The 26,674-nt window shown below is 40.9% G+C and overlaps 1 protein-coding gene across 9 annotated transcripts in view; it reads right to left on the reverse strand.

Annotated features, from left to right (window-relative positions):
* CUX1 (cut like homeobox 1) overlaps window positions 1–26,674 on the reverse strand; it is a 374,189-nt gene that overhangs the window by 209,733 nt on the left and 137,782 nt on the right. For all 9 annotated transcript variants that reach the window (XR_009152844.1, XR_009152843.1, XM_058164380.1 and 6 more), the window contains exon 3: window positions 395–442. Coding sequence is in view for 7 of the 9 variants with exons in the window: in XM_058164380.1 (XP_058020363.1) it covers window positions 395–442 (48 nt within the window). In the remaining 2 variants the exon portion in view is untranslated. The remainder of the gene's footprint in view (window positions 1–394; window positions 443–26,674) is intronic.

Genomic DNA, 26,674 nt, shown 5'->3' on the forward strand with positions numbered 1-26,674 from the left:
GGGATCATCCATTTTCTGACTGTGAGACTGCTCTGAGTTTTTTGGGTTTTTTTCCCCCTCTCGGCTTTCACATACTGTATATTGTTTTTGGTCCCCAATGGCTGTGGTGATACCTTGCAAAATCCCACTGTGGCAACTGAATTTTGAGCTGCAAAATCTCATAGTTATTGTATTATCACTCTTTGCAGCCTTGCAGGAATAATATGGAGTAAACTACTGTGCAAATGAGAAAGATGACCCATTTTTGGTGGTGCCATTTGAACTGACTCAAAGAAAAAGGAATGGCTAGTCGAAGTTATGCTAGTAACAGTAAAAGGAATGGCTGATGGCCATCCCGAGAATCTTTCAGGCAACCAAGTAGCCTTAAAAGAAATGAGAAAAAAAAGGAGCTTACCTCTCCCTGGAAACTCTTCAATAGTGGAGCTACCTGTTTGCGTAAGTCCTGGAAGATAAAAAAGCAAACACGTAGATCAAGAAATGCAACTGTTTGAATAAAACTGAAGTGTTTTCATCAGCTATTCCTATCTCCTTTCTTCTTTTTAACCAATTCTATCATATTAGCTGAAGGCTGATTACGTTTTTAATCAAAACATTGCTATGAGCAAGGAATGTAGCAAAAATCCATTTTAACTGGCTTATGAATCTCGCCTGATATACAATTATGGTTTGTCCCAGAGGAGGGGAATTAGTTAACAAAAGCCTCTAGTAATATTGAATAATCAGTGAACTCCTTCAGTCTAACAATTCAACTGAAACAGAGCAGTGAATGACTAATGGAATGTAAAACATGTGAAGCCACATGGAAAGGGATCAAGCTAGACCCCAGTTTGAAGTATAGCCTCCTTTTGATGTGCAAGGAATTGGACATTATTTATTTAATGTGCATGTAAATCTCAATGTAACAGAAACACATGGTTTTAGCAGTTCACTTGCTTTTTTCCAGTATATTTATCTTCCAAAACCAATTTTTGAGCAAGTTTAACACTCCTGTGCCAAAGTTGGTATCACTGTATTACATATTATTGCTGTTATACACACACACACACACACACACATCGTACACACATACACACACACACACACATACACGTATTTGCTTCCCAGAGAAGAATAAATGGAAAGAATTTCATTCTTGCTATTGTTCATCCCACCACCAATCTGCTGGCAGTCATATATCCAAATTTGTTCCCAGCAAGATTCATGGTACAATTATCTCTACATGGCACTAAATATTTGAACAAGTGCTAGTTAACACAAATGACTGGAATCATTCACGAGTATCATAAATTAAATTAGTAGCATCATTCTTCAAAATATGTATTAGTGTTTGCTAGAAGGAAACAAACAACAAACAAAAAATCAAGGTTGACAGAACGGGAAGCTTGCTGGCAAGTGAATAATAAAGCAAGTAATAAGAGGAATATACTTGTTCATAAACAGATACCCTTCTGTGCAAAAAACAAAACAAAAAACCCCTATCCTAAATTGCAGTTTTAGGGACAAACTAAATGTAATGCATTTACGGATTTTAAAAGCTGTGGCTGCCACAGCACCAAAAGCAGGACTAAAATGGTGGTGAAAGACTTCAAATCTAGATCTTTTAATAATAACCCCAATATATAACAATCCCAATAAATTTTAATAAACCCAAATAATAAGCCAGTAAAATAATAATAATAATGCAGTAAAATGAGGAAGTAAAATGACAGTAAAATGAGGAAGGCCTACAGAGCCTAAAAGAAGAACTACAAGAACAAAACAGACAAAGAAGCCTATCAAAGAAGCATAAAATCTTTGTTCATTATTTTTATTAGATAGCACAATTCAAAATGTGAGAATATGTAGTTTTCCTAGAACTATTTCTAGAATTTTACAACACCTTTAAAAATACATTTTATCACTTTGTATGTTTAATTTCCCCAACTGAAAATATTTAAAGATATGCAAAACGTGAATAATGACTGAAAACATGGCCATAATTCATTATTTGTATGTGTGATTGTATCGTCTCAAACTTGTAATGTTTCAGAACAAAACAGGAATCGTTTTTCCCTATATTAAACCAATAAGCTCTTTCTACAGTCAAATTGCTGATCCATTTCATCTAGTATCCCATATTCTCAAGGGTAGAGATTCTCCGATCCTTGCTGGGCTACAAGAGATAAGAAACACCAGTTTGGGACTTTGCCTGCAATATTATTATCTGAGCTTTTTCTGTGGCTCATCCACCTACATTGAGTAAGACAAAGTAGAGTGGTGCTTGAAAGTTTATAAGCCTTTTTTGAATCTTCAATATTTCTGCATAAATATGGCCTAAATCAGGGGTCTCCAACCGTAGTCCCTTTAAGACTTGTGGACTTCAATTCCCAGAGTTCCTCAGCCAGCTTTGCTTTGCTGGCTGAGGGACTCTGGGAGTTGAAGTCCACAAGTCTTAAAGGGACCAAGGTTGGAGACCCCTGGCCTAAATCACTCTCCCACTGATGCACCAGTAGTGGGTTTCAATTTTGGTCGCTACTGTTTGCTTGCGGGTGCTCACAAGCGCTGGTGATGCTTTTGCACATGCGCAGAGACATCCAGGCAGGTGGCCAGAACCTCCTGCTGCCTCTGCTACCGGTTCGCCCAATCCAGGGAGAACCGGTAGCAACCAACCACTGTGATGCACCCATCCCCACCACAATCAAAGCCATACATCTTGCTGCTGATTGTCCCATTTTCCCTTTCCTTGCACTCTCTCAGCATTATGGACTTTTCAAGGGAGTCAAGTCTTTGCATTATGTGTCCAAAAATATGATAATTTGAGCCTGGCCATCAGAACTTTGTTCTATAATCCATTTATGTTATGATCCCAGCTGTCCAACTAAAGCAAGCAGGCACCTATGTCTGGCAGCAGCAAAATAGGAAAGTGATGGAGATGGATGATGACTTTAGTGACAATGGCATTTTATACTTTGTAGGAGAAAACAAAGGCAAGCTATTCCAGTGTTCTACCAAGGAGTCAGTGTTGTCTGAAGACAATTTCCATGGGGCCAACACAGCCATGGCACAACAAATCAAATCAAATGAAATCAATTCAAATGAAATCAAACCTTTATTGTTAATGCACAACATGTATACAATGAGATTGAATGAGCCTCCCTTGGTGCAGCCCTCCTCCATCCCCGAAACACAGAATACATCTCAACAACTCAATAAATAAAAGAAAAAGAAATCCCCAAATAAGTAATAACTGGTGCACATTCCCATATACATATATGTATATAACATTATATTACACCAGTATGAACATGTTGCACGTTGCGCTGGCTCTGCAAGCCTATCATATTAAACCTAATTGTGGTGTTATGTTGCATTCAGAAATCTGATGGCCCATGGATAAAAGCTATTTTTCAGCCTATTCCACAAAAGTGGTACCTATTTATCTACTTGCATTTGCATGCTTTCAAACTACTAGGTGAGCAGGAGCTAGGAAAGTAACAGGAGTTCATCCAATCATACAGTGTTCGGGTCTTGAACCCAGGCTGCTAACTCTCCAGCTGACAAGCTCAGCGTCTTTAACCACTGAGCCACTGCACCCAAAAAAGAACTAGATACTTAGTAATAAAGTTTGATTAGTGAAAAATCACTAATCTTGGCGATAAAGTTTGATTCTTGGGCCAGTCCATTTTTCTCAGTCCTAGGAAGAAGCAATGGCAAATAGTTTCTGAAAAATTGCAGGGACTTGTCTAAGAATTGGACACAGTTAGGACAAATTGAGCTAGCATTAAGATATCTTATCAGTTACAGCCACACCATTCTTTTCTGACAATGAGAAATCAACAGTAGAGGTTTCAAATAATATTTTTAAAATTCTCCATATTATTGCCAAAACACCCTACTTGGATTTGTCCCTTTAGTCGCCAGGCTTAAACAAAAAACAATGGTGTATAGATTTGATAGAAGCAGATGGTTTGTAAGGATGGATAGATTCAGCTGTATTTTCTTTACTTTTTCTTATCCCATAACTAATTTCTTTGGCTTAATACTTCTTACTGTTTTTCAGGATTTTAGTATAACACTGCTTATCCCAAAAGAGCATGGTGTGAGAGGTACAGTATGTATGCTATTAAATGCAACAGGTTCTTCTTAGTGGTTTTCAGTCCAGGTTTAAAAGAAAAAACAGTAACCATATCTTATTACCTTATCTTACATCTCTTTCTGGACTGGGATTCCTTATGCACAGTCACTCATGCTCTGGTTATTTCTCGCCTGGACTATTGCAATGCTCTCTACATGGGGCTCCCCTTGAAGAGCACCCAGAGGCTCCAGTTAGTCCAGAATGCAGCTGCGTGGATGATAGAGGGAGCGGTTCGGAGCTCCCACATAACACCTATCCGGCGCAGGCTACACTGGCTGCCTGTGGTCTTCCGGGTGCGCTTCAAGGTGTTGGTTACCACCTTTAAAGCGCTCCATGGCTTAGGACCGGGTTACTTACGGGACCGCCTACTGCCACCTTGTGCCTCCCACCGACCCGTGCACTCTCACAGAGAGGGACTCCTTAGGGTGCCGTCAGCCAAGCAATGTCGGCTGGTGGCCCCCAGGGGAAGGGCCTTCTCTATTTTTATATTATATTATTATTATTTTATATCATTTGATGCACATCCTGCATCAAATGATATAATTCAAATGGCAAATGTCGTCCATGTATTGGAACTTTGCTACTGATCAAAAGATAAATTAAACGAGCCACCTGATAAGTCGGAATTTGGATTAGGGTTATTCCAATGAGATAGGAGATGGTGCATGGCCAGTACCAAGGGAGAAGGCGAGCAACAAAAGAGCCAGCAATTCAACTGTGGGGACCAAAAGAATCAGAGGTCAAGTTTTCATGCAGCAAACGGCGGGGGCGGGGGGGGGGAAGGAAGGGGGGAAGATGGATGTTCTTCACAACAAATATAAATTGTTTAGACCCAGCATATCTAGCTATGGGGCTATTTATAACACCTTACGTTCAGGCAAGGGCTGCAACTATTTGAGATTTCTACAGCAGAGTTTTTTTTCTGCCAGGTTTAAAGAAGGAATAGAGCATCAGAGCCTGACTTCAGAGACCCATTTCGTTGTATCCCCACATGATGTCTTCAAGCAGAAGTAAATAACCTGCTGCTCTGCTGATGTCTTGTAGTTCCTATAAGGTCTGGTTAATAGGACTCTCATGTCTGGAACTTATGGCACTTATAATCCCAAACATCTGGCAAGTACCTTATACTTTCCCCATAACCTGAAGACTTCTAACCTTGCAAGGGAAATGCTTTCCCGTCTCCCTCCCCTGGAACTAGCACATAATAGACCTTCTGAGGACCCAACTTTTCCTTTCAAAAGAAACAGACTGATGGATGTAGTAATAAAAGACTGACTTGCTCTCATGAGAAACTGCAGATACTAGTGAGATGGCCACCTGTACACCTATTCCAAGTGACCAAGCAGCTAGGCAGGTACATATGAGAAAGATGACTTTTTTGGGGGGAGGGGTTTCAATATTCCCCCCTGGTCCTCCGCTTCTTTACTCAGATTCATCTGATAATCCTTCGAGCCCCTGGCTACAACCATGTTCTCTCTAGGGCTTTGTGAGCTGAAACATACTGATTTGCTTCTTAATTATAATCCGTATTTATCTCTGCTACTTCAAGTGTTTGGGAATTTATTTTATTATAATTTAAGGTTCAAAGCAGTGTTAGAAGAATAGTTTGGGGTTCCAACTCAAGCCAGGGTTGCGCAAGAATAAATAAAAATGGAATCCAGGGAGCTGTGAGGAAAGAAGAAATATTTATTTCTTTAGGGGCAGCTACTGAGAAATGGGGTACAGCAGCAGACTTTTTATAGGGAGAGCTTGTCCAGGTATGGAAGTGTCCATGTGCTGATTCAAGGGTGACACTTGAATGGCGCAGGTGTGTGTGAATTGTTGTGGACATGCAGTTCCACTGGAAGGCCTAATTTAATTAACAATATTTGTGTTTGCAGACCTTGTCCTTTGATATGTGGATTATGCTGGATAACTTATTTGGGAGTTTGAGGAAGATTGGGTAACTGATTTTACCTGTCTGCTATTTTTACTAGATTAATTTAGTTTCCCCTTGACGGTCAATTATCTAGTGGAGACCCTGATTCTCAGACCACTGTGGATTTTGTTAATGCTTTAAGGGAAGATGGAAACAGAGTAAGGAATAATATATATTTGGATATAAAATTTCTCACAGCAGGAAGAGAGAAAATAGAACTGCTTCAAAACAGAGTGGATAGAATTCTCGCAGTACTCACCTCCTTTCCCCCAAAGAAAGCCAAATACTTTCCTTTTTCTATAGGCAGCAAGTAAGTGTAATCCTAGCAATGGCCAAAAGGTACTTAACGGTAAATGTTCATTAATATTCAAACATGTGCTAAAAGAAATTGTTTTGCTGGTTGTAAATGGAATAGCCTTCAATGAAGAATGCACCTTGGGAGAATTATTCAGACTTCCTAAGTGTCTATTTGCATATTTACAGGTCACGAAGGGAAGAAAAAAGAAACCTGGCAAGGCCTTCCGGCAGGGCAAAAAGAACTATTTTGGCATTCATTAGTATCATTCAAGTAAATGCCCAATCCTTTGATAATCAATGCATTTACTCTGAGGCTTTTCTATTTCCATAGAGAACAGCTCACCCTAGAAATCCACAACCACACAATGTTTTTCAATAACAGTTTAGGAGAATGTTCCTAGCTATTCCTTCTGATAAATAAAAAAATAATGACCTTGATTTTACAGTAGCAGAAAAAAAGAACATACTGGTGCATTAAGAATGACTTCAGCTCAGAGATCTTGTGAAAATTCCATTAACTTTAATTATTTATCAGAAGAAAGGTTGGATTACTGTTCATGACCTATTTTTTCCCCCCTATCCCGTTGGCTAATCCAATAAGAAAGGCAAAGAATGGCATTTGCAGAGGAGGATGACTTACTATGTGGTTGGGCAAATCTGGTAAGAACAAATCAAACAATCATGTGTCAGGATGCTACATGTTCCCTCTGAAAGGCATTTCAAAATTCCATCCTCACGTTTGACACCAAAATTCCATTATTACATTTGCTCGGAGACAACAAGGCGATCTCCTTGTTTGCTCCTGATCTACAAACTTTTAGACCTAGTTAGAACTCAAAATGGTTCAATTATAACTAGGTTTCGTGAAGTATCAGGATAAGACGTAGGTATATAAGGTAAAGGTAAAGGCTCCCCTTGCACATATGTACTAGTCATTCCCGACTCTAGGGGGCGGTGCTCATCTTTTGGTTTCAAAGCCGAAGAGCCAGCGCTGTCCGAAGACGTCTCCGTGGTCATGTGCCCATCATGACTAAATGCCAAAGGCGCACGGAACGCTGTTACCTTCCCACCAAAGGTGGTCCCTATTTTTTCTATTTGCATTTTTTACGTGCTTTCGAACTGCTAGGTTGGCAGAAGCTGGGACAAGTAACGGGAGCTCACCCCGTTACATGGTACTAAGGATTCGAATCGCTGAACTGCTGACCTTTCGATTGACAAGCTCAGCATCTTAGTCACTGAGCCACCGCATCCCTTTCCCTTATTAGATGTTCCATTAATCCCAGAATGCAATTGTGTAGGTACCATGTTTCCCCGAAAATAAGATGTCCAGATAATAAGCCCAATCGGGCTTTTCAGCACATGCGATAATATAAACCACCCCCGCAAAATAAGCCCCCCCACCCCCACTAACTACTTACACGCATGCGCAGCCGGTCCCGCCATTTCCTCTGGTTGCTAGCTGCGCAACCAAAATGAGTTGAGGAGGCGAGGCCGGAGGGGGGAGGGGAAACAGGGGGACATGCTCTCCTCTCCCTGTTCTTCATGCCGACTGAACAGCCCAACACATCCCATCCAACCCCAATGGCAACAGCAGCCTGGCTGCTTCCCTTCCCTGCTGTCTCTCTATCGAGAGGGGTGGCAGATGAAGCGGGGGAGAAGCAAGACGCGTGGAGGGAGACATGGCTCCCCTTGCCATCTCTTCTCCCCACCCCTCGCCGGGCATGGCAGGGCTCACCCACCAAAGTGGTTCCTATTTTTCTACTTGCATTTTTTACGTGCTTCCAAACTGCTAGGTTGGCAGAGTAACAGGAGGCTAGGCTGGGACAAGTAACAGGAGCTCACCCCGTTATGCGGCACTAGGGATTCAAACTGCTGACCTTTCGATCGACAAGCTCAGTGTCTTAGCCACTGAGCCACCGCATTCCTTTATGTAGGTGTATATGTAGCTGGGGAAATCAAGAAGCATGCAATGACAGTAGTCCAGGCCTTTCATTTATCTTTGATCTGGGATGAAGAAGCAGAAGGGAAATGTGTCCACTTTGCTTAAGCACCATTTACTATGGTTCCTACTACCTATTCCTACTACTTTCTTCCATTTAACGGGAAAGCACATTGCAGAATACATTGCCAAGAACACTTTCAAATACATTGTGTCCGGGAATACTGCAGGATGGAACAAAAGTGTATTTTTCCCTTTTGCTTTGCAGACCCAGGAGCTGGTGGGGAGAGAAGAAGCAAGGTCCCCGTCTATCTGATGATTGGGGATGGGTTATTTCACATGCTGCTCCATTTGCTGGAAAGAACTTTAAACAAGGGTTCCAAAGAGTCTGAGAGGCAGCACAAAAAAAAAAAAAGTTCCAGAAAACCAGAAAGTGATTAAAAGATATGGTGATAGCAATATCTTGAAACCCACCACTATGGGTATGGCTAGTCTAGCGAAGAGAGGGACCAGGGGAGACATGATAGAAGTATTCCAATATCTGAGGGGCTGCCACAGGGAGGAGGGGGTCAAGCTATTTTCCAAAGCACCTGAAGGCCAGACAAGGAATCATGGATGGAAACTGACCAAGGAGAGATTCAACCTGGAAATGAAGAGGAACTTTCTAACAGTGAGAACTATCAACCAATGGAACAGAAGTTGCTGAAGCTTCATTACTTGAGACTTTCAAGAAAAAAATGGACTGCCATTTGTCAGAAATTGTGTAGGGTCTCTTGCTTCAGCGGGGGGTTGGACTAGATGACCTATAAGGTCCCTTCCAACTCTGTTAATCTAGGCAGCTGAAAAAGAAGATCCTAGCTTGTGGCAAACAACTTGAACTTCTAAGTTCCCATTCAGTCCCTGAAAATTTTAGAAATACAACCCAGAATCCTCCATAAATTATAATTTTTAATTCATTTAATCTATAGAAGGAAGAAAATGTTAACTATCTGGGAAGTAACCTTATTATACTGTAATTAAATTTTAATTCAATTAAATCAAATTTATTTTTTGTCTCTTCCTACTAACACCTCTGTTGTGGTTCTTCCTCCGTTTTGAAGTGTGGCCCCAATTGTTTTTTCAAGACCAAGCTTTAAGCCTGAAAATGTTATTGTACCCTGACCTAGACACTGAAAGAAATCTGATAGGCTTCTGGGTTAAGCAAAATGCCCACAAGAATCTTTGGATGGTGCAGGCAACAGTCAACATTAAAGATCCTACAGGAGAAAATCATTTCTGCAATGCTAATTTTACAGGTTTGAGGTTTGCTTGCTGTTTGTTTTAAACAACATATGGCCACGGACAGTTTTACAGGAAAGAGTGCAAATTAATCACAATTTTCAAGGTTTTTCCCTTAAAATGGTGAGACCTATTAACTTCTTCTGAAATATATAAACTCTTTCCATATTCTTTTGCGCATATTCTTTATTTAAAAAATGTTCAATGGTGTGCAAATATTAATAGACTGCCTTCACAATTGTTTACACAACAGACTGCACATGGAAAATGTTGTTGCATTCAGTCACATCGGAATCAATTCTCTTCATATAACTACAAGTCAATTCTTTTCAAACCACACATTTTTCTGAACACGCTAATATTGTGCCATCAGTTATGAAACAGCAAGTTAACACTTTCAAGAAACAACAGAAAGGGAAACAATTTTTTTCTGTTCAATCATTTACTGAAAATGTCAGGGGAGAGCTTGCTTTTAAGAGAGACTACTCAAACCTGATCAATAAACACAATTTTTTTTTTTCAATTGAGTAAGATACAGAATTCTCCATGTGTTCCATCTTCATACTATTCTTCCTTCATGGCTATTTTTAACACAGAGAGGGGCAAACTAGATCTTGCACACAGCAAGATTCCTTTTCTACTAATGGAAAGCAGCTTTGGGAAGTTAATTTTGCATAGAAGAGCATGAGAGAAGGAAGACCATCACACTTAATCCTTTCTGACTATTTATCTCAAAAATTCATTCCCCCCCACTCAAGCATTTTACTGTACAGGTATATGTAGCCATCTTTGTGTAAAGTGTGATCCCCCAACTCCCTATTTTGGAACCAAGTTTAACTACCATAGTTTTCAGAGTATAAGACACACTTTCCCCCCCTCCCAAAAGAGGGTGGAAATGTTGGTGCATCTTATATACTGAATGCAGCCATTTTTGGCTTCTCGAAACCCCACTCAGCCCGTTTTTGGCCGGCCGAACCTCCCACCCATCATGTTTTTGCCTTCCCCAGACCCCAGGAGCACTCTGCAGGCCTCCCAAAACCTCTGCACAGCTCGTTTTTGTGAAAAATGGGGCTGTTTTTGCAAAAAACGGGCCCAATTTTAGCCTCCCAAACCCCCTTCCGCATTCGGTTTTTGCCCTCCCCGGCCCCCAGGAGCAGTCTCCCAAACATTCTGCATGTCCCACAGGGAGGGCAAAAACCAGATACATGGAGGCCAAAAACTATTTTTTTTCTTGTTTTCCTCTTTGAAATCTTGGTACTCCGGTGTGTCTTATAGTCCGAAAAATACGGTATCTGAGTATCAGGTAATAATAGAATTCCTAAACAAGCAAATGACTGTATTATTAAATATACAAAATATATTTGAGTATATGTGGACTGTAGGTACCACAAAATTATGCAAAACCGCATTTGCAAGGAAAACTATATGGAAAAGATACACAGTGGATGGTACTTTGATCCTCTTAAGATTCACATGGTTTTCTGGAAACTTCTTATACACAAATGGAGGCCATGTTCTAAGAATGTTACTAATAATAATAATAGTATGTGACCAAAACATTCCATTTTTAAAGTTTCTTGTGGGATGTAATGATTGATCATTCTGTCCTCCATCATTGTGACCCATTATACTTAAACGCATTTGTAGCTCGCTAATTTCTTAGCAAATGCTTCTGCATTGACAATGTAAGGCAGTGGCCCCTATCCTTTTGGGCACCAGGGACTGGTTCTGTGAAGAGAGGTTTTTCCATGGACCAGAAGGGGCATAGAGCTTCACTTGTTTGCGCAGTCCAGTTTCTGGCATGCTGCGGAACGATGCCGGACCATGGACCGGGGGTTGGGGACCCCTGACGTAATGTATTCAAGATACGATTGCATACAGTTATAGGATAAGCAAAACTTGCAATGACAAATTTAATTCTCCCACCCCACCTCAAATACAACACCTTCCAAATCCAGAGCCAAGGAATCTTATCTACAAACTTTAGTTTAAAATTCCCTGCTCTAGAGAGTTAGGGTTATTCACTTATTACTAGTAGTTATGAATATATATTTTATATTTTCTAGTATAAATACTATGTAGGGACCTTCTATGATCTGGGATAGAAGAACTGTGGTCTGCCTCTGTGCCATTTTTGAACAAGCCTTTTATTTATTTATTTATAATCGAATTTGTATACCGCCCTTCTCCCGAAGGACTCAGGGCGGTTAACAGCCAGTTTAAAAACACAATATAATACAAGTTAAAAACAATATAAAATTAATATAATTTATGGCCAAAATACTAAAAACTAACAATAACAATAAAACTAAAACCCCATTAAAACTACATTTTGAGAGAAGATTGTGCTTAGAACAGCCCGTCTTCCCTCTCATCATTCCAGCACAGCAACCTAGGAGAAGGATGAGCTTTTGGAGAGATAAAATGTAGAGAAGGAATCTAGAACTCAAACTGTGTGATCCCCCAGTTATAATTTATAAGGGTTTCAAAAGTTATTGTAGGAAAATACCAAAAAAGGAAATATTTTTGCAAGTCTTGTACTCGCTTTCCTCCTGTCACTGGAGCATGCGTGTTGAACCATCCATCACATAATTATCCAGTGCAAAATAAAACAAGTTGTGTTTGCCTACACAAAGAGGAGGCATAAAAATTTAATCCTTATCAACTTTAAAAATAGAAAAAAAAACCTGTGTATTCCTGCACTGTGCATGTACATGCCTACATACAAATGCTGAAAACAAATTTATTGTCACTAAAGCAAATTCTGATCCCAAGGGCCATCAATGCCAGTTATGAATAAGTGTTCCTACAATTTAAAGTTTTCAGTTACTATGAAAATATTCAAAGCCCTTGGTGGCTTGCATGGTTTTCAGATTTCAATGAACTATTTTTTGGAAGTGTTTTTTTTTTTTAAATCCTGCCTTTTGCTTGGCTCCACAGCAATTCAGAAACTTAGCACAGTCAAACAAACACTCTGTCTTGGCCACAATTCTTGGCTCAAGCAGATGAATCAGCAAAGTCCATAAATGTCTAGCCGACTTGGACAGATATTCTGCAGACAGCCATATAGGGAAAGATATATCAGGACCTGCAATCTTGAATATATGGGTAATGAAGTTTCTTAATTAGTGAAGCTGTTGGCCAATCCTGCCAATTCTCTATTTTTTATGAAGAAAATTATGTGGGACATGGACATAAAGTTACCTGGAGGGAGTTCATCTCAAAGATGACTTTACATATTGACTATCCTTACAACCTTAAAAAGTTGCCTTTACTATGGAAGCCACTGATTAATTTCCAAGCATAATATCAAAGGTATTGATATTACCTTTGAAAATCACAAGATCGTTAGTAAAATGTGATCCCATAAAAACTTAGGGAAGGTTTTATATTGTCAGCTGTGCACTATAATTTACCATCTAAATAAAATCCATCATGAGCTAGTGGGATCAGCTTTCATTCTTTTCCTATTCCTATTCTAATATCTTTAGGAGTCCCTTGCTCTATAGGTAAGTCTACCTATGACCACTGCAAAGCTAAGAGAGAATCTTAATTACTAGCTCTACTAACCAACAGTCCCATAACGCAGCACAAAACTGGACAGCTACCGCGTTTCCCCGAAAATAAGACAGGGTCTTATTTTCTTTGGACAACCTAAATAAGGCTTGGCCTTATTATCGTGGGGTCTTATTATTTTGGGGGTGGCAAGTAGGGTTCGAGAAGTTTGATTGAACTCGCGAGAAGATTTTCTTTTACAGCGTGTTTCCCTGGATACAACGGCAAGGAAAGCGATGGAGCTTGAAAGGTAAGACCTGTGTCCCGCTTCTCGCCCACCCCAACTGCCACCCCCAAATTGCATCCCTAAAGGGGGCAGGTGGCTAAGCAAAGGGCAAGAGCCCTGCCATGCCCGGCAAGGGTGGGGGGAGAAGAGACGGCAAGGGGAGCCAAGTCTCACTCCATGTGTCTTGCTTCTCCCCCGCCCCACCTGCCATCCCTCTCGATAGAAAACAGGGAAGGAAAGCAGCCAGGCTGCTGTTGCCATTGGGTTGGGATGGGATGTGTTAGGCCACTCAATCAATGTGAAGAATAGGGAGAGGAGAGCATGTACCCCTCTTTCCCCCCCCCCCGGCCTCAACTCATTTTGGTTGCACGGCAAGCAACCAGGGGAAATGGCGGGATCAGCTGCGCATGAGTGTAAGTAGTTGGGGGGGTGTTATTTTGCGGGGGTGGTTTATATTATCGCATGTGCTGAAAAGCCCGATTGGGCTTATTATCTGGACTTGTCTTATTTTTGGGGAAACACGGTACCTACACAATTGCATTCTGGGATTAATGGAACATCTAATCTTATGTGAAAGGGACGCGGTGGCTCAGATGCTGAGCTTGTCGATCGAAAGGTCAGCAGTTCAGCAGTTCGAATCCTTAGTGCCATATAATGGGGTGAGCTCCCATTACTTGTCCCAGCTTCTACCAACCTAGTAGTTCGAAAACATGTAAAAAAAGCAAGTAGAAAAACAGACTACCTTTGGTGGGAATGTAACAGCGTTCCATGCGCTTTTGGCATTTAGTCATGCCAGCCACATGACCATGGATATATCTTCGGACAGTGCTGACTCTTCAGCTTTGAAACAGAGATGAGCACCGCCCCCTAGAGTCAGGAACGACTAGCACATATGTTCAAGGGGAACCTTTTCCTAATACTATGTGGCAATGACATGATCAGAGGTTAACTGACAATATTTGACAAGTCAATTGATTACACCTTGACAAATCTATTTTCTGTTTTAGTCCTTTTGCTCTTACATTAAAATCTGTCTTCTTTACATCAAATTTATCAAAATTAAATTTATCAAAAATATTAAATACATTATCAATTTCAATGAACAAAGTATAAAATGTTTGTGTGCAGACACAGAATAGACATAGAATTCTTTATTGGCCCAGCATGATTGGACACACAAGGAATTTGTCTCCGGTGCATAAGGTCTCAGTGTACGTACAAGCAATAGTGATAAATCATGATTATAGTCATTGTAGAAATGCATGCATCGTGTGGGTTGCTGTGAACAAATGATTGTCCACTCCCATTATTTAGAATTCAGAGAGTTGGGGAAAGGCAAAAATCAGCAGTGCTGATGGGCAAGAAGGGTTAGGAAACAGAAACAGAGAGATGAAAACGGAAATTGTGCAGAGTAGAGGTACTGGACAGTGGTATCCTTTCCATAATATTAATGCTAATTTGCAGCGTGCAATTGTACTAAACTGGTCTTTTTCAAGTACGCAATTATACATACTAAAGTTTTCCACTCTGATGAAGCATCACCTCCTGCCCACAAGAGCCCTTGAGATCCAGGAGGAACTGGAGTCTATTTAACAGTCGGATGGAGCAATCAAGGCAGACAATACAGTTTAAGACCCAGCTCTAACCGTGACAGAAGCCAAATCTCAAACATTTTCATCCCTTGCCTCAAGAACCTTGCGTGTATAACAGATAAATGGAAAACATGATTCAGAGTTCCTGCATAAACAAATGCCAGGTAACAATCTGAAGGGACATAGTACAAATTTAGTCACAGCCATTAAGTTTGCAAAATTTATGCCGAATACATGTTTAAATTTCATTGTAGTGTCCAAGACAATATGTGTGCTTAGAAAAAAAAATAAAAAGTACGGAGTGGATTGCTTCAAAATTCCAATTCATACTTTTTATGCATATTGATGTATTGTATTAGAGAAATCAATATTTGAACTTACAGTAACCAAAGAAGACCATGACAAGAAACTACCATATTTCTAACTTGAATCTTCGAATTGAATAATTCTGAAGTGTCATATGGAAATGACACAAGTAATAAAAGCATAACTATTTGACAAATAAAAAAGTTCATTTATTCATTCTAGCCAGCGGTGGGTTTCATATTACCATTACTACTGGTTCACCGTGCCCATGCCCATCGCTTTGTGTGCACTCGGTTTGTGCGCATGCCTGCCTTCCGCATATGCGCCCAGCCTTCCATGCATGCGCTTTGCGCGAGCACGTCCACGCATGTGACAGCCTCAAAAACATGCCTAAATAGGATGGCATAGAGCCGGGGCAGCGGCGGGGGAAAACGGGCCCACCCCTGATTTCCGCTACCGGTTCAGGGGAACTGGTCTGAACCGGCTGAATACCACCTCTGATTCTAGCCATTATCTATTCATGGCAGGGAGAAGACCTCTTCTTTCCAACCAATGTGGCCCTGAGCTTTCCTTTGCCAGTTGGACCTGCAATACTTGCTGATGTCGTCAATCTATCTTGTTTTAGGTCTCTTTCCTGGACACTTTTTTTAAGAAGCAAAAGAAATAAAAAAGTAAAACCATATATATGTATGTATGTATGTATGTTTTCTGAGTTTTTCGCAGGTGTTTGTATGTAGGTCTTTGATCATTCGGGTTTCCTCCCGCATAAAATTGGAAGTGTCTTGGCGACGTTTCGACGAAGTCTCATTCGTCATCTTCAGGCTTCAGCTTCGTGCACTCCCAGAAGCACGAAGCTTCTGAGAGAGCAGAATACATATATATATGACCAGAATACATATATATATTACATACATACATACATACATACATACATACATACATACATACATACATACATATATATATATATATATATATATACACACACACACACACACACATACACACACATACATATATATGTGGGGGGTGGGTGGGTGTGTATTTGGGAAACCACAGTCAAAAGTAAGTATGTTGCTTCTACAAAAGTTTAGACTCTGCTGCCAGTAGTTAGGCAAAAACATTTCCCCAAAGACAGTGAGTTGGTATTTCTTTCGACACATAGCAAAAGGAAAGGCAGACTATCAATGTTTAGAACATTATTTGCTAGGCTATTCTACACTGATGCAGATCCTCCAGCCTCTAAGTTCAGTGACAAGAAAAGCCAGTTTCTAAATTAATTTTACAGACTAATCAAGAGATTCAATGGTGCCATTTGGACAACTTATCTAAATATGGCTTCATGTTTAAATACAGTATTCGAATGTCTCATATTTCCTAAGTATAATTATAGTTTGGTATAAGCTTAAAATTGTCAAACTGACTGTCAGCAACCAACCAGCAAAGAAAATATAGTTTAAAAGGGACACCAAGCTATGGTTTTATTTAACTGGGAATAGGATGGGGTGGGATTTCTCAGCCAATTCCTATGGAAGATCCTGATATGAAACTACCATAAAAATTATAAAATTGGGTCTACCTGACTTATGACTGCAATGACTTGTATGTTTTACCTGTACTGTATGTTTATGGATTTTTACCTCAACCATTTTACATCTATGGATTGGATAAGCTTACATATATTGTAAATGGACGAACCAATTACTTGAGGTTGGCAGTAATATTTTATGTTTTTTTCCCTCCATAATAAGTACAGTACAGCATTAGAGCTCTAAAAATGCAACCCAAAACCTATAATCAAACTTGTTCCACTGTCCCCATTTTCCAAAGCATTTTTTATTTTCTTACTTACTTATTCAATTACTTATTGAATACTAATTACTAATTACAAATTACTCTATCCGAGTAATTTTTTTGCTTCTGAGTCAAAAGTGCTGCAAAATCCTAATGAGGAATACCAGCCAATGCAACAGTGAGGAATATGGCCATGTCACAGCTCAATATGGAATACAAAAGAGTATGTTTGTTATATAATTGGCCACGCTTCAGTCAGTAATACAACAATGATAAAAATGAAAAAAGCCCACATAATTTGCATTTTGATTTGGCAAGCTATAAAAGCAATTAATAAATAATTTAAATAAAAGAAATAACATTGTAACGTGGCTTGGACAAAGACGACACTAAAATTCCTGTGGAATATGCAGCAATTTAACAGTCATTTGGTAAAATGCTTTGCTATTATTTGACATACTGAATACTCCAGGTTTCTTGAGTATTCAGGAGATGGAACTATTTCTCAAACTGAAAGCTACTCAGACAGTAGGACATCATTATCCTACAGGTACTGTGGAAGAAGTGGAAATGAAAGGAAGAGAAATTATTCTGCTTCTTTGTATATTTAATGGAACGGGAATTCGTAACAGAGGCATCACCATAAGACCTTAAAATAACATAGGACCAAACTCGCAAAGTCACATGGTATTTCCCTTCTCCTAAAATATTCAGTGTTCTTCAGAGGGGGGAAAAATGACAGACACTTATCTGCACCTAATGCATCTGGAACATTAAAAAACTTTTATAGGACTTCTAGATCAAATATTAATTTTTTAAAGTTCTATGAATTAGCAATGCCTATTTCCATGTCATTGACTCTGAAATATGCCAATGCCTCTCACCAAGTTGGCAGAAGTGCAAATATAAAGTTGCATTATAGCTACGGGAGCCCAGAAAGAAGCCACTGTGCCCAATAAAAAGTTCTGATGCAACAAGTCAGGAAAACAGAGAAATTCCTACAGACCTTAAAAAGCAGTTTCCCCGTACCCCAGAGGTGGTATTCAGCAGGTTCTGACCAGTTCTGGAGAACCAGTAGCGGAAATTTTTGAGTAGTTCAGAGAACCGGTAAATACAGGGGTGAAATGCTCCCGGATTGGACTGGATTGTAGCAATTGTGGCCGGTACTTCGGCGATCCGGTAGCAATGGCGGAGCAAAGCTCTGCCCACCTGCCCAGGTGTCATTACTTCCTGGTTTTAACTAAGAAGTAATGTGTTTTTTTACCTTCTGCGCATGTGCAGAAGGTTTTGCGCATGCGCAGGTCTGCACATGCATGTGATGTGCATGCGTGCACGAGCAAAGCGAGGGCGTGCACGTGGCACATGCACTTCTGAGCCGGTAAGGAAGGTAAGCAGATTTCACCCCTGGGTAAATACCATCTCTGACTGCTCCCCTCCCCATCTATTCTCTGCCTCCCGAGTCCCAGCTGATCGGGAGGAAATAGGGATTTTGCAGTAACCTTCCCCTGGAGTGGGGAGGGAATGGAGATTTTACAGTATCCTTCCCCTGCCATGTCTACCAAGCCACACCAACCAAGCCACACCCACAGAACAGATAGTAAAAAAATTTGAATCCAACCACTGCCGCACCCTCACCCCTCTGCACTTTCAGTAGTGCTGGGACACAAATAGCAACCTCATAGTTGAAGATTAGCAGAGACCCCTGGGTCAATTTTACTTGCTAAATCTGGGAGCCGTGCTCTGCATACTACAAAGACCCTCACATGCTAATAAAGCAGATCAAGTTTTGCTTTATTTCAATATTCCAAACAATTGATTTCACCGAAATATTTCCAATATCCTACTGCTTATTCTGAAAATATTTGTTCGTGATATCAAGCCAGTTCTGCTTAGACGCAGATAGAAGCTCTTTTAAAAGGAAACAAAACCACATTATCTTACTCAGCCTACTTGAGATGAGACCAATCATGCCCTGGACGTTTTCATGTAGACACAACTAAGAAAAATCGAAAAAAGCTTTGCCTCAGACACACTTGTTTTCCAAAGCAATTGCAGTAACCAGCTCATTTTGCTCCAGATGAATACATCATAAACTGTCACCCAGATTTTGAGTACCATTTGTCACCCAATGACAATGCAGAAGAGTGTTCTTTTTTCCTGCATGTTTTGTCTAACTTGGCTGCACCAAGTCTTGTTTCGGGATACCGCATGCATCAATCAAACTAGAGCCACCTTCTTTATTATGAACTCCACTCACTCAGCGTATTGGGATTGTAAGTAATCTTTTGTAACAAGGAGTCAATAAAGTTCACAAGTACTTTTGCAAGGACAAGTCTAGCTGACAAAAGCGGTGTTGCAACAGTGTACAGGCAAGGAGACTGTAGATGGCAACATCTCAGCCTAAGAGCACATTTAAAAAAGGAAACTCTTTGGCAAATTCAAGTTCTATGAATTCCCTTGATCAGTTAAAAAAACCTGGATCTGGCCGCATGATTGTCCCAAATAAGTCCTCCTTGTACTATTATTTTAAATCTCGATCATAGGTTCCCGCTGCCCCACCCCACCCCCCCACCCCCATGGTCACATAACCACATTTTGGGCGCTCAGCAACCAGCCCACATTTTCAACCGCTTACAGCAGTGGTTCCCAAAGTGAGCGGTACCATCTCCTAGGGGGCGGTGGATGACTTAGGGGGGCGCTAAGAGCCAAGGGGGGGGCGGCGGCAGGGGGGCGCCAAGAGGCAAGGGGGGGGTGGCAGAGGAGTGCTGGAGGTCGGCCACTCGCAGCCTTGCTGGCTCTTCCTGCCCCTCCCCACCACTATTTACTGGCCTCGCAGCAAACTATTTATTAAATTCCTGGCTCCCCCGCCCCTCGCCCTGTCCCACCACTATTTATTGGCCTTGCTCGCAGTGTTGCACAGCTTGCCTTAGTGACATACTGAGACATAACTGCAACTATTCTTTGGCTCCTCGACCAACTGGCCCAACCTGCTTTCCTACCTTTGCTGCGGCCTACAATGCGGCAGCCTCCCATTCTGCTCTCACCTTGAACTGAACAGCCAAATGCTGCCCTCAGAGAAGCGGGGCTGGGAAAGGTGATCGACCTGTGTCCACCAGGCTGCCGGCCACGGCCTACCCACATCTGAGTGCCTCGCTAGTGGCTGGCGACCACGTGTCTAGCGAGGTGCTTGGATGGGGTTGCTAGTGGCTGCGAGCCGCTTGCTACCCCATCCAAGCACCTCACTAGCCACACGGCACCAGCCTACCCTACCCTATCTGGTCACTGGGGGAGACACGTTATTTTTCTCCGCCTAGGAACACTCGCTGGCCTGGCTGCAGCCGATGCTCCGCGTTGTAATGGGTTCATCGTAATGGGCGTTGTAATGGCCATAATGAGGAGGGACGCCATCTGCCCCATCGTGAAACTCAGTAAGAGCATCCAGAGCTAGCCACAGGAGCAGTTGGGCGGGCTCATGCGCAATGGGGCGCAGGCCTAAGGTGCCACCTCCAGGCCAAGGGGCGACCTGATGGTGCAGTAGGTATGTTGCGGTCACCACCACCCAGGCAGGAGCGGAAGAAAGATTGATGAGGGGGAGAAAGAGAGATGAGGGAGAGAAAGAGAAAGGGGGGAGAAAGAGAGATGAAGGAGAGAAAGAGAGAGGGGGAGAGTTGGCCACACCCACCTAGTCACATGACCACCTAGCCATGCCCACCCAGCCACATGACCACTTAGCCACACCCACAGAACCTGCAAACCACTATTCCGAACAATGCTATTTATAGGGACACTGAGGATGAGTTTGTAGCACCAAGGGGGTGGTAGACTGAAAGTTTGTGAACCACTAGCTTACAGCATCCAACAGTCATGTGACCATAATTTATGGAAACTGCCCTTTACTTCTGGTTTCTGGGGGAAAAAAAATATCCCAAAGTAAACAATGAGGTCACTTATCGACCAGAGCATTTGATTAACAATCACCATGTGATTGTTGGCCCCTGATGTTTATTTAAATCAGGGGTCCCCAAACTTGGCCACTTTTAAGACTTGGGGACTTCAACTCCCAGAATTCCCCAGCCAGCGTGGGCTGGGAGTTGAAGTCCCCAAGTCTTAAAGTGGCCAAATTTGAAAACTCCTGATTTAAATACTGCTACAAATAAAGATCAGAAAATTGGATGGGATATGACGACCCACTTTACGATTGTCATAACTTACAACCGAAACTGCAGGTTCAATGTGGTTGTAAGTTGAGGAACTCCCTGTAGGGGAACACTGCAAAAGAAGGTTGCTAGTGCTGCAGTTGCTCTTGCAGAGCGAGACAGATTGGATGGAAGTACAGCTGTTACAATCAGCTTGTAGCAAAGTGTGTTGTGGTCACTATCCATTTGCCACAATTCAGGGGGGAAAACAACACAAGCTCTTTAAGGTGAGCCTCGGAAGTACAGATATAAATGTTGGTCCTGCTGAGCTGTCCAGGAAAAAGTCAGGCTACAACATTCGCGTAAAGAACAAATCAATATTTCTAATATTGTTGAGTAGTTGGGAAATAGTAGGCAACATGATACCTTGATTAAAATGGAAAGAAGGGAATACCTTGGAACAAGAACTACTTTTCCCTATGAAAAATTAATAAATTGATCTTTTTGTAAAACTAACAGTTCTCCAGCTCAATTATCTGATGTCGTGGCAACAGAAAAGCTATGTTCCAGGAGAGGAGCTAGGGTCTCAAACAACTTCAGTATTAAAATAGAGAACAATAAGGGAGGGAAGTTCCAGGCCAGAATGGATAAGAATGTCAGAGATGTATAAGGCCTTTTATAAAATTCTTCATTTCATTAATACATTAGATAAAAACTACCATTGACAAAGGAAAAACAAAGATGTATGGAAAAAATCTACTTTTAATGAAGAGCCGGACTGTTTCAGATGAAAGGGAAAACATGATGGACGTGGCATTATATGGGAGTAAGCTGTGTTCCCATATGAAGTCCTCAAGATATTTCTGTTAAGATACATAGAAGGAACTGTAGAGAATCAGAGAGATGACCTCAAGGGAAATTGTCAAAAACTATTATATAAGCAAAAAGGGCTAAAACATTCCTTAAGTGCTGGGAAACAAAACAGTATTTCAAATAGGCTTGCCTAGGCTCCTTCAGGATTCACTGAGATTTATGAGAAAGGTAAGGTAAAGCACAATCAAACTTGCAAAAGTATATCATTAAAGCCTATTTCAATAAAGTATAGTTAAATTCTTCTAGTAGAGTCTGTTTCTTGTTACTGTTTACCTCAAAGGACCATTTTATAAACAATCTCTAGGCGGCTAGAACACTAAAGTCAGAAAACTCGAACTACCAAGAAGCAAAAGAGAAAAAAAATACAGGATTTAATAACTTAATCTTTATAAAAGCTGATATTCGTCATTACTGTATCCGAAATAAACTTTACTATATCTAATCTTTGGTTTCGCATGAAAACTTCAGATAACACACAAGAACAGGGGTGTGAAACTTGATTTCATTGAGGGATGCACCAGGGTTGCGTTTGACCTCAGGTAGCCAGTGTGAGCGTGGTCAGGGTGGGCGTGGCCAGCTCAAAATCATTCATGTCGGGGGCGCCTGTGGTGGACCAGTGCTCCGTCAGCAAAAACAGGCTCCAGAGCGCCGCTGTCGGCTGCAACAGCCTCCTGCAACCCTCTGCCAGTGAAAATGGAGTTTGGGCGGGCTGCGTGCGGCCCTCCCGAGCTCCGTTTTCAGTGGCAGAGAGTTGCAGGAGGCCGTGGCATCTGAAAGCGGAGCTCCGGAGCCCATTTTCGATGGCAGAAGCACCGCGGACCAGTCTTTTGCTGTTTCCAGGGTGGTCCCACGAGCCAGATCTAAGTACCCCATAAGCCGGATCCGGCCCCCGGGCCTTGAGTTTGACACCCCTGCATTAGAACATGGGTTGCAGTGATCTGTTTTAAGGCCTGGCGTTTTGTCCTTTGTGGGACGTTTCTCTTATCTTTTTCTAAAGGGTTTGTGCAATCAAATACATTAGATTGCAAGGTAGAGAGAATCGATCTGGATGGATGACATCTCTGTTGCTTGGAAGACAAAAGCATTTCCAATAGGACAAACTGCAGTTGCCAGGTTCTCCAAAGTGTGATAAGAATGCAGATAAGATGCAGTCTTCTCCACAAGCCTCCTCATCAAAGGATCATCTCCTCATTTCCCAATGTTGGGTCAACTCTTGGTTTAGGTGGTGCCTCTACTCTAATCATTTTCTTTATCTGAAAGGAAGATGAGAGTCCACTCCCCACCCCCAAATAGTGAACTTTCATATGGGGGCATCATTTAATATTTAACTGAATTTTCATAAGGAAGTATAATTGAATGTTTAGTACGTATGTGAACATTTTTTTTTGTATTCACTATGTTTCTCAGCCACATCTTCTTAGGCAAATGCAATATTTAGCCTCAAATTTAGATTGTTCATTATCCTTTCACTCTGATCTTCAATATCATTAAATTCCTGCGTTTTAGGTTTTCACTGATGATCCTGAACTCTATATGAACTCATTACTTCCAATCTGGGGCACAAACTTCATAATAACGTACTATAACATTAACTATAACTAGGAGAAACTTGAGATATGAGAGCTTTGGAAAAATGAATCCATAGACACCACTGCATATTAGATACCCTTCCCACAGAGGGAAAGATATCTGTCCTTCATAATAGTGGACAACTTAGGTATAATGCCCAGTACCTTCTCTCTGTATACATCAGAATTAGATTCTCTAGATTTCCCTACAACAAAGTGGAAATTGTAAAGAAATTGCCCATTCAGTCTGGCAATGACTTTTCAAAGATGTAGACTTAAAGAAATTTCTTCATAGTTTCCAATCTATCTTTTATTATAGAAGAAATAAAGGAATTTCTCCACCTCAACTGCTGAGGTGGCCATTCTTATCCTTTCTTCATCTATAGCAACAGCACTTAAGACTTATATGCTGTCCCAGTGTGCATTACAGTATGCTGGACAGTTTGCAGTGACAGCCTATTGCCCCCAACAATCTGGTTGTTTTTTTTAACCAACCTTGGAAGGATGTAAGGCTGAGTCAACAGGCTTGCTACCAATAATTGCTACCAACTTGCCTTCCATTGAGGACCTGTATACTGCATGAATCAAGAAGAGGGCCGTGAAAATATTTACAGATCCCTCACATCCTGGACATAAACTGTTTCAACTCCTACCCTCAAAACGACACTATAGGCACTGCACACCAGAACAACTAGACACAAGAACAGTTTTTTCCCGAAGGCCATCACTCTGCTAAACAAATAATTCCCTCAACACTGTCAAACTATTTACTAAATCTGCACTACTATTAATCTTCTCATCGTTCCCATCACCAATCTCTTTCCACTTATGACTGTATGACTGTAACTTTGTTGCTGGGAATCCTTATGATTTATATTGATATACTGACCATCGTTTGTGTTGTAAATGTTGCACCTTGATGAACGTATCTTTTCTTTTATGTACACTGAGAGCATATGCACCAAGACAAATTCCTTGTGTGTCCAATCACACTTGGCCAATAAAAAAATTCTATTCTATTCTATTCTATTGAGCCTGTCAGGATCTAACTCCAGGCTGTGGGCAGAGTTTGCCTACTATACTGCATTCTACCAGTTTACCACCAGGGCTCCTAAGTTTGTATATTTGTTTTAATAATATTTATTTCTTAATGTAGATTTTACATGTTTTTATTTGTTGTTTTTATTCCTGTGCTTTTATCTGAGCGTTGTGCGCCACCCAGAGTAGATTTTGATGGGTGGCTATAGAAATCTGATTAATAAATAAATGGTAAATAAATAAATATAACAGCTGTGTGGGACTAATGAGTTGCAGCACTTCCCAAATTACTGTTGTTAATGAACAATTGTACTGTAAACAACCACTTGCCTATTTTACTTGCAATGAGCACAATACTACAGATAAACAAGTAGCAAAGCTATTCTACTAAAATGAAAGGGAATTTCTCCTTCCTCCATACATGAGATCATCAAGTTTCACAACTATGAAATGAGACATGGACAGAGGATTCTGCAATCTGCCTTGACTTCATCCTCACTCACCAAGAAAGTCCTTTAAAAAAAATATTTTTTCAATGTTTCTAGAGAATTCTGTGCTTTCTTTTTATGTGGAATGAGAAAGGGCTATAGAACAGAATCAAAATTTGGTCAATGAAAAATTATTTTTACAAAACAAAAATGCAAGTACAATATCTGAGAAGTAAGTACGAACTGTATATTTTCCATCCTATATATACTAACGTTCAACACAATCCGCATTGTCGTGACAAAAAACACTGCTGCTTGTTTTTCCTTTTGTTAACAATTTTACAAAATGGCCACAAAAGATTACAGGCCATATGAGAAGTGATGAGGCTGTTTTCACAATTCCATATAAAAATGGGAATTTGTTCCACAGATGAGGGCAAATGGATGTCCTCTTCCAGTATCCTATAAATACCAGGAAATGCTTTGAACATACCAGGGAGGGGAAGGAAACCTAATGAAGCTAGACAGCTGCTAGCAAACTTCCTACACACAAGACCTTTGAACTCTGGGTTTGTTGGGTTCTTTTATCAGATGACAAAACAATCAACAGTGAAACTGGCTCCTTTTGTACAGCAACACACAGGCTGAAAAGCAACAGGATTATACTGGTTCCTTACCAAAGGCTGTTAGGAAGTAGAAAAGAAAACAAGAGAAATTTAGGAGGCATTGAAAAAGTTAAGAAAAGCACAGAAGTGGAAGAATATTTGACAATTAAGAAATAATGAGATTGAAAGAAGAATAAATCTTGGCCAATGAAAACAGCCACAACTTGGCTCAAGGGCAGCTCATTTAGTTATTATGTCCACTGATTAGATATCTGCATTTCATTCAATGCAACAGGATATCAACAGGTTCTACTATTGTTTATACCAGCATGATCAACCTGCATGGCCCTTGACAGCTAGTAATGCAGCCCCACAAGATCATAAACTCTTTCTAGAGTCTCAAGATCGTTTTTACATTGTGGCGATCAAAATCGGATGCAGTATTCCAAGTGTATAATGCTTACCAAAGCATTATAAAGTGGTTTTAACATTTCATGTGATCTTGAGTCTATCCCTCTGTTTATGCAGCCTAGAAAAGTGTTGGATTTTTTGGCAGCTGCCGCACACTGCTGGCTCATATTTAAATGGTTGTCCACTAGGACTCCAAATCCCTCTCATAGTCACCACTATTGAGAAAGGTATCACATATACTATCCCTGTGAATTTTGTTTTTCTTGCCTAAATGTAGAACCTTATTTTTTTTCACCATTGAATTTCATTTTGTTAGATAGCGCCCAATGTTCAAGTCTGTCAAGATTCTTCTGTATCTTAAACCTATCTTCCGGACTGTTGGCTATTCCTGTTAGCTTGGTGTCATCTGCAAATTTGATGAGTTCCCCATCTCTCCTCTTATCCAAATCATTGATGAATATGTTGAAGAGTACTGGGCCTAAAACAGAGCCCTGGGGTACCCCACTGCATATTGCCCTCCATGTAGATCCAGTTCCATTGAAGACTACACGTTGAGTGTGGTTGGTCAGCCAGTTACGAATCCATCTGGAGGTGAT

Source organism: Ahaetulla prasina, chromosome 1, assembly GCF_028640845.1.
Source record: "Ahaetulla prasina isolate Xishuangbanna chromosome 1, ASM2864084v1, whole genome shotgun sequence".
Lineage (NCBI taxonomy): Eukaryota > Metazoa > Chordata > Lepidosauria > Squamata > Colubridae > Ahaetulla > Ahaetulla prasina.